The 8,564-nt window shown below is 38.8% G+C and overlaps 1 protein-coding gene across 1 annotated transcript in view; it reads right to left on the bottom strand.

The window, feature by feature from the left end:
* Positions 1-399: 399 nt before the first annotated feature.
* The window catches only part of MAL2 (mal, T cell differentiation protein 2), a 28,876-nt gene continuing 20,711 nt past the window's right edge, over positions 400-8,564 (bottom strand). The window contains exons 3-4 of the mRNA XM_084749147.1: positions 4,791-4,946; positions 400-2,594 (exon numbers count right to left, since the gene is read on the bottom strand). Of these exons, the coding sequence (XP_084605273.1) occupies positions 2,523-2,594; positions 4,791-4,946 (228 nt within the window). The 3' untranslated portion in view covers positions 400-2,522. The remainder of the gene's footprint in view (positions 2,595-4,790; positions 4,947-8,564) is intronic.

The following is an 8,564-nucleotide window of genomic DNA, read 5'->3' as shown; positions in this document are numbered from 1 at the left end:
TTCAACTAATTTACCACATGTATTGATAGATTCATATCAATCTGTTAGACTTATGATATGTAATCTTGTGTTAAAATCTGCCAAGTATTTGACATGCTCATGAGATACTATTTTTTGAAAATGCTTTGAACAGCTGGCATGCGTGACACATGGGCCAGACGCTCCCAATAAAGTGAAGTGCACTGCTCATTTCAATTTTCCTCTTATAGCACTTCCCCAGGTTTTCTCTCCTCATGTCGCCCCCAGAAAAAGAGTTATTGACATTTTCTGAGAAACCCCCTTTTACACGGAATTACCTGAAACAGGGCTCTCATTCATGGCCTGGAACATCAGTCTGGTTCCTACTAACAATTAACTGGATGTTAAAGTGAAGGGCAGTAAAAAATAAGACCCAAAAGGTTTATCAAATGAATACTTTATTAGAGTCATAACACTTATAAAATAAATTTATCAGATTTTAAAACCAACCAACACTTTCTCCTTTTTATAGCTACGATATGAAAAGAGATTCTTAAACGCCATCATTTTTGTTCAAGTGCTTTGTTACTCAGCTCACAGATCTAGAATGCAATTAATCTACAGACATGAGTATTCACAGTTAGTGAGCTTTGCGTTTGGTTCTTGCTAACCTAGAAGCAGTTCATTTACAAAAGTACCACCAATACATCTGAATGAATTCATTTAAGTTAATACCGCACCAAGGATGGCCTGTTATAACCTGGGGAAAAAAAATAAAATCTCAAATAAATTCTAGTGCACTACATTTTAGTGATTCCAAGTACAATGTATCTTTATGGCACATTTGTGACTTCATCATCATATATATATATTTCATAATACAGGTTTTTGGTGTGTGGTCTGGAGCTGGAATAATGACAGAAGTAGGACATTATAGAAGAAGTGAGACATGAGTGTGAGGTTGTAAGACTGATTTTTTTCAAACTCTCTGCTTTAGCTGTATTATAAACTGAGGCCCCAGGAGGTTCTTCCTCAGGGGAGTGTTAGACAAGCAACACTGATCCTGGCCATTGGTTATGTTACTCATTCATATGTTTCTATATGTTTCTTGCAATCTAACACCCCGACTGTGCATGGCACTCTTAGGTCAGCTGGAACGCAATTCCCAAGCTCCCATTTCCAAAGGCAGCCCTGTTAGAGCAACAGGCAAATAGCTTGTATGAGAATGGGGTGGGAAGTGTGGCCTAGTCCTAATATGTCCTCGATTCAAGCCATCTGTGGGATGTCGGTGCCAAGTCCATGATGTCTACAGGGGGCCTAGGATAGTTTCCTGTACTATTTAGCCAGACCCAATTTTTGTGTTAGCCGTTGTTTTAAACAGGCTTTGCTTGTCTGACACCAATGTGAAAACAACATAGTTATCTGTGCTATTACCAAAGCATGTAAGAATCTATAGCATTATGTTATTGTTAATATTCTACTCAAATTTCATTCAGAAACTAGTGCAGAAACAATCAGAAGTAAAAACTCAACTCTTCAGAGTGCTATTTGGAAAAGCTTTACATACATAAATATTTATATATTCATGCGCATGGTAAACAACCACACTCTATGGCATAAATAAGCCAAAGAAAGACATCAGTAGGGAGATACGCTTTCCAGTTGTGATTAACTGCCTCTGGCGACTGGGGCTTAAGCACTTTCACATGAGAGTCTTGCTGAGCTGTTAGGAGATCATTAGTTTGGAGTTTCTTTCATACCTTAGTTTTCTCTACATCCAAGGCTCTGCTGGGGTTAGCTTGAAAAACTTTATGACCTTCTAAGGGTAAGTATTTGACTATTAACCAAAGGCAATGGATTGTTGCATAATGAAACAAAATATGTTATGTGGCTTTTCTAATGAAGTCAATACGTCTTCGTGATTAGTTCAATAAAGTGAAGAACACCTAAGGATTTTATGGCAGTAGTTTATAAAACTGTGGTCTGTGACCACATTCAGTTTTGCTCCCTTTTTCGTAAATAAAGCTTTATTAGGACACAGACATATTCATATACATATATGTCACCTGTAGCTGCTTTTATGTTACCACAGGATAGAAAAATTGCCACAGAAGCTATAGGGCCTATTAAGCCTATATATGTGCTACCTGGCCCTTTTGTAAAAAGAAACAGTGTATCATTTTCTGTTTTATATTAAATATAGAACTAAATGAGAAGCCTGCTTGAGATGTATTGTTTTGACTATTTACTATTATTAAGGTTTGGGTGACTTAATAACCAAAACAAATACTATTGTTTTGTGAAGAGTGTCTGTGTATTTTAAGAATATACAAGGGAAACACATTTAAAAAGAAAAGAGAGATGAAAATTGAAAGGATCCTTCTCTAACATCAAAATAAAACGAAAATCCCGCCCACATAGTAAACCACAGTTTTCACTGAGGTTCTCTCTACACTAAGCAAATGATGCTTGGAATGTCGTATCCGGACAAATGGTACCCAAGTGATCAGACATAAAAAGCTGACACATGAAACTAGCACACAACTATCAGTTTCCCAGGAGTGTCACGGTCGCCATCTTCGCAGAGCCAGACCCAAACTGCAACCATAACAGGCCGTCGTCATAAAGGCAAACACCTAAGAACAGGAAAGGGAAAAAAAAAAACTGCCATCAGATTGACAACATGGACATTTAGGGAACACATCCTAAAAAGACCACTGACCAGATGCTCGCCCTGAAGATGCTTCGGTACAGGACAATATGTCATAGCGATCTACGTTTTCGTGACTTCGTTTTATCTCTTCACAGCTCTGGTCCTCCCTTTGTACACTGTAGCTCTTAATTTTGAAGCCTACAGCCAGCCTCACAGTCAACATTTGCTCACATCTCAGGCTCACTTGTTAAGTATTTATGAGACCCCAGGCAGTGTATTAAAAAGTTCAGCCTCAGTTATCGAACCATCTACTAGTTTCATAGCTAAGAAGAGAGTAACTATCACCCCCTCAGGACACATCAAACCCTTTTCTGTGATTTCTAGAACTCAGTAGACAAAACCCACAGGGATGAGTCAGGAGTTCGGCTCCTTCTCGTGTGGGAGACAGTCGTCACAGCCCAAGTTCTGCTTGGAGCTTTTTCTTTGGGGTCGTTGTGGGCTCCGTTAACACCAACTGTGCATTCATCACCACGCTTGGCTCAGATTAGCAAGGAGACCACACTGTCCTCACATGACATCTAGAGGTTTGTGAGCCAAAGAAGAGTACAAGACAGTTCAAAAGGATAAGATATTACTATCTGTGGTAGAGATTCCACTTCTCCTCTTTTGGGGTGGGGGGTGGGGGGTGGGTTCAAGACAGGGTTTTGGTCTTGGCCTTCCTGGAACTCACTTGGTAGATCAGGCTGGCCTCCCAAGTGCTGGGATTAAAGGCATGTGTCACCACCGTCTGGCTAGAGTAGAGATTTTTTTTTTTTTTGTATTTTTAAAAAATTAATTAACTAAGTAATTTTATGTCCTGATCACAGTTTGCCCTGCATCTTTTCCTCCCCCACCATCCACTCCTCCTCCCGAAGGATTCTTAACCAGGAAACTGAAAGGGAATTTGTCAAAGTTTAATTAACTTCCCCCCCCCCCCCCCCCCGTGCTGCTTGCTTCCGTAATGTATTTCTAACTCAGACAGTGTCCTCTGCATGAGAATCGGCGCTTTGGGAATCTATTACTAGTGAGAAGGAATTGCCCTCCTTCTCAACGCTACTGAATGCAAATGAAAAGTGCAGGTTTTAGCCCAATGTGCCACATGAACGGCTGATCAATTTTAGCCACTGAAAACTCAAAAGCTAGACTTCTGACTGTACTGGGGTGGCTGGGTAAAATGGAACGCTATGAAAGAGCAGAATCATTGGCCACATGTGGCTTCCCTCAAGCAGAAAGAGAAAGCCAGGCTCCCAGATGATGCACATTCCTAGAACAGTCTAGAGAATTCTAGAAGTTACACCCTTTAGGGGGCAAGGGCTAAAGAGGAAAAGACACTAAGTTCACTAACACACTCCAGAAACAATTAAATATCAATTGAGATATTTCATTTCAGAGAGTAGTTTCAATTTGGGATAGCTTTAAAAATTATCCACGAAAACAAAACAAAACAAAAACGGTATTTCTTTGCATTATTGAGTACAAAATGACAGGTTCACCTCAATGTATGAAGGAAAGAGGATTTATCCTGTATCGCATCTGTTATAGTGGCTGGTGAATTTGCCTTCCCACTCACAGATACTTGGCAGGGCCATGGTAAATATGCATCCAATAAATCCAATTAAAAAATGGGTACAAAGTGGAAAGAGCAAAGCTAGAAAAAATTCTCCCTTACCAGGTGTGACATTTACAAAGAGAGAACACTACAGTGAAGCTCTCTTACAAAATCAAGTATCATAAACTTATTGTCTTCTCCGATGACGTCAGCATCGAGTCACACACAATGGAGGTGATGACAGTATTTTGCTCGTAGGACCACGAACAGATGAAAATATAGCTATTACATATGTAATTCTAAAGGCTACTATAAAAAGACCACTGCAGGGGATTGGAGAGATGGCTCAGAGGTTAAGAGCACTGGCTACTCTTCCAAAGGTCCAAGTTCAATACCCTGCAACCACATAGTGGCTCATAACCATCTACAAGGAGATCTGGTGCCCTCTCCTGGCAGGCAGGCACATATGCAGCCAGGACGTTGTATACATAATAAATAAATCTTAAAAAAAAAAAAAAAGACCACTGCTGTCTGAGGAGTCTCTTGGATGCTTGACCATGAAGGACAGTGATTTCCTAACGGAGCACTTACTGTGGCTGCCACGTTGATGTTGTACTGGTTATCGTTCAGCAGCGGCTGCACGGTGAGGGTTGTATTGCATTGCAGGTCATGCAGGGAGGTGGCTGCCGCTTCCAATAAAAAGGCTCCAAAGTAGAAGACAAACACTACAAAATGGTAGGCAAAATCCTGAAAGAGTCGAGAAAAGGCATTTTAAAGGTGAAAGCTGTAAGATGTTTCCTTGTTCTTTATTTCACATGAAGTTTTACATAGGAAAGTTCAGAACATTTCTTCAAATTATCTTACATATATCCACTGTTTATTTTGACTGCTTTAGCAAAAGCAGGGCATTAGAATCTAAATAAGCCCACCATTGACTTTTGTTAGCTGCTAGGAGAGGGAGGAATATGCTGAGCAAGTTTCAGTGGAAGACCACATGTCTTAAAACATTTGGAAGAACAAATTGGTTTTCAAGCATTTTTTTAAAATTTGGGACAAGGTTTTTCTGTGTATCTTTGGCAGTCCTGGACCTACTTTGTAGACCAGGCTGGCCTCGAACTCACAGCAATCCACCTGCCTCTGCCTCTCTGAGTACTGGGATTAAAGACGTGCACCACCATGCCCAACTAGAAGCATATTTTTAAAAAGGGGATACAGAGCTGAGTGCATATTTTTAAAAAGGGGATACATTCAGAAAATATGATCAAAAGATGTATGTAAAACTCTGAACTCCCAAAGAACTAAGAACAAACATCATCTAATCTATTTTATTTAGTACAATAGTAAACCCTCATATATACTGAATTTTCTAATAAAATATAATCAATTTAGGTCTTTCATTTAAATTAAATTTTAAACTAAAGTAAATGCCATCTTTAACACTCAAGTAAATCATATTTAAGTTACATTCTTCTATTAATTTCATATATATTATATTTTATTTTGAGTATTTGTTATTATAATTGTAAATATTAGCCTATATTCTGCAAGGTACAGATTTAGTGATAGAATTCAATGGCATACAACCTTGTATTTCATTAAAAACAAGGAATATATACTCCTGCAAAAATTATTTAAGTTATTTAATGTATTACTGGAATCAACGTGAAGCACAACCTATCATAACCCAATGTTACTTGGAAGATATCATGCATATTATGTTTACGGCCACCACATCCAGCGACCGCATCTGCATAACATCTTATTCTTTATTCTCTTATTGACAAACCAAACTTCATCTTTCTTTTCATACAAAGGTTAACTTTTGGGAGGGAGAATCAATACTATGCTTACCTTCTTCCAAAGTTGCCTTTCTTTCATTAAAATATCTAAATTAGTTAATAATTTTAACTGACAAATAGAAATGATATATTTATTGTGTGTGTGTTTTAACATGTGAGAACATTAAGAAATGTATTATCTCACACACTCACCTTTTAAATGGTGAGAACTCTCAAAACCCACTCAGCAATTTTCCAGTCCACACTGTTACTAGCTAGATCTACGCTACAGCGCCTTTAAGGGTGCCGTTTCTTGCTGAGATACTGAACTCTCCCCAACAGTCTTCATTACCACCATGTTACTCATTAGTCTACACTTCTTTGAGTTCAGGGTTTTTTGTTTTTGTTTTTGTTTTTACACTTTGCACCTATTAGTGAAATTATGGCATGTATCCCTTGGTTCCTGGCTTATCCATTTTACAGATCCTCCATGCTCAACACCCATCTTATTGTAAATACCAAAATTCTCTTCATTTCTAAAAAGCCAAATAGCTTTGCTTATATGTACTATATTTTATTTACCTATTACTGACTAATGAAGACTTAAGCTGGTTCTGTATGAAGACTACTATAAATAATCCTGCAAAGAACTTGTGGGTACAAACAACTTCCTGACATACTGACTTTGTGACACACACACATACACAAACACACACACACACATGAAGTGAAGCTCATGGGTCACATGGCAGTTCTATTGTTAAATTTTGGAGGAAATTTTATACTGTATTCCATAGTAGTGATGCTAATTTGCATTCCCACAAATAGTGTTTGAAAGTTCTCTTCAAAGTCTACTTTCCCCCCCTCTAACAGTATTACTAAAATGATTACAAAAGGGAATGTTGTATTGCTTTTGTAAATGTCCACTCAACAGTGTTGTCCATAGAATTGTTTTTATTATACCTAGAATGTTCTGCTAGGTAAAGTTTAACCAGGTTGAGATACACACGGTATAGTGAAAAATAATTTCTGTGAAACACCTGTCTTTGCACATTGACCCATGTACATACTGACCACACATCTAACACATAGCCAATGCTCAGATACATGTGGTCATGCAGTTACTCAACTAATGTTCACAGACAAAGGTCACTATCCAAATTGGAATGTCAGTACATTCATGAGTTCAATTTATCTGATTGGGTTATTAATTATTAATAGCTGTAAAAACTGAGAAAGTGTATTGAGATTGACTATTAGTCATTCATTTAATTTACTAAAGACTCTCTTTTCTGCATTCTCAGAAATGTTTTCTCTTTTTGAGATAAAGCCAAGTTAGGGCCTACGATGGCAGTTCACAAAGTAAAATACTTGACATGCAAACAGGAGGACCCGAATTCTAACCTGGCACTCATGTTAAAAAGCCTGGATGGTGACATGCACGTGTAACTGCTTATCTTAACCCCATACCATCAGCTTCTCTGATTGCATTTTGGTTTTTAGGGTACTTTGTTTCTTGGGTTTCAATAGACTTGAGACATGCTTAAGGGTCTGAGCTGAAGACACGTTCTTCTGGATGGTTCTCCAGGACTTGTAGTACTCATGGGCAGGTTGTGCTGTGGAGTTTCGCATGGTCTTGACCGACACTGCATCACAAATGAGGCTTTCCTAATTTTTTTACTCCCTTCTGCATTATCTAATATGGGTATTTCTTCTATCTTCTCAATAAAAGACACACACACACACACACACACACACACACACACACACACACACACACAGCAAACCAACCCAAAACAAATCAAAGAACCATCATGAACCCAAATCTCCTCTTCTTTTTTCTGACATATTTTTTTATTAATTTATTCTCAAATATATTATATCCTGACCACAGTCTTCCCTTCCTCCTCTCCTCCAAGCTCCTCCCTCTGGCTCACATCCTTCCCATCCACTCCTGTTTTCCCCCCAGAAAAGGGCAGTTGTCCCAGGGATATCAATCAAACATGGCATATCAATCAAGTTGCAATAACAATAGGCACTTCCTCTCATATCAAGGCTGCGCAAGGCAGCTCAGTAGGAGGAGGAGAAGAGTCTCAAAAGCAAGCAAGTGTCAGAAACAGCCCTTTCTCCTTTTCTTAGGAGTCCAACAAAAATATCAAGCTACACAACCATAACACATGTGCAGCGGGCCATTGTTAAACCTGTGCAGGCTGCCCTAATTGTTGGCTCAGTCTCAGTGAGGCCCCAAGTCCAGGTTTGTTGATTCTGTAGGGTTTCTTGTGTTTTTGACCCCTTTCTGTCCTCCAGTTCTTCCTCCCCTTCTCCTCCAGCATTCCCCAAACTCAGTCCAATATTCGGCTGAGGCTCTTTTGCATCTATTTCCATCAATGGCTGGACGGAGCCTCACTAAGGGTACAAACATCTCCTTTTCTAAATCCGTCTTAGAACCAGTGACTTAGTGGCTTTGATAATACTTAAGATTTTTTAAAGGTTTTCACTTCATTATGAAGTTTTAGATAAGTTAATAACTATATAGTGATTCTTTTGCTGCCCTGTCTATTGCAGACACATGTGGAAAGCCTCTCTC

The sequence above is a fragment of the Acomys minous genome (genome assembly GCF_964271855.1).
Source record: "Acomys minous genome assembly, chromosome: 12".
In the NCBI taxonomy this organism is placed as follows: domain Eukaryota; kingdom Metazoa; phylum Chordata; class Mammalia; order Rodentia; family Muridae; genus Acomys; species Acomys minous.
The sequence above is the reverse complement of the archived record's forward strand: the minus strand, read 5'-3'. Positions and strand labels throughout refer to the sequence as shown.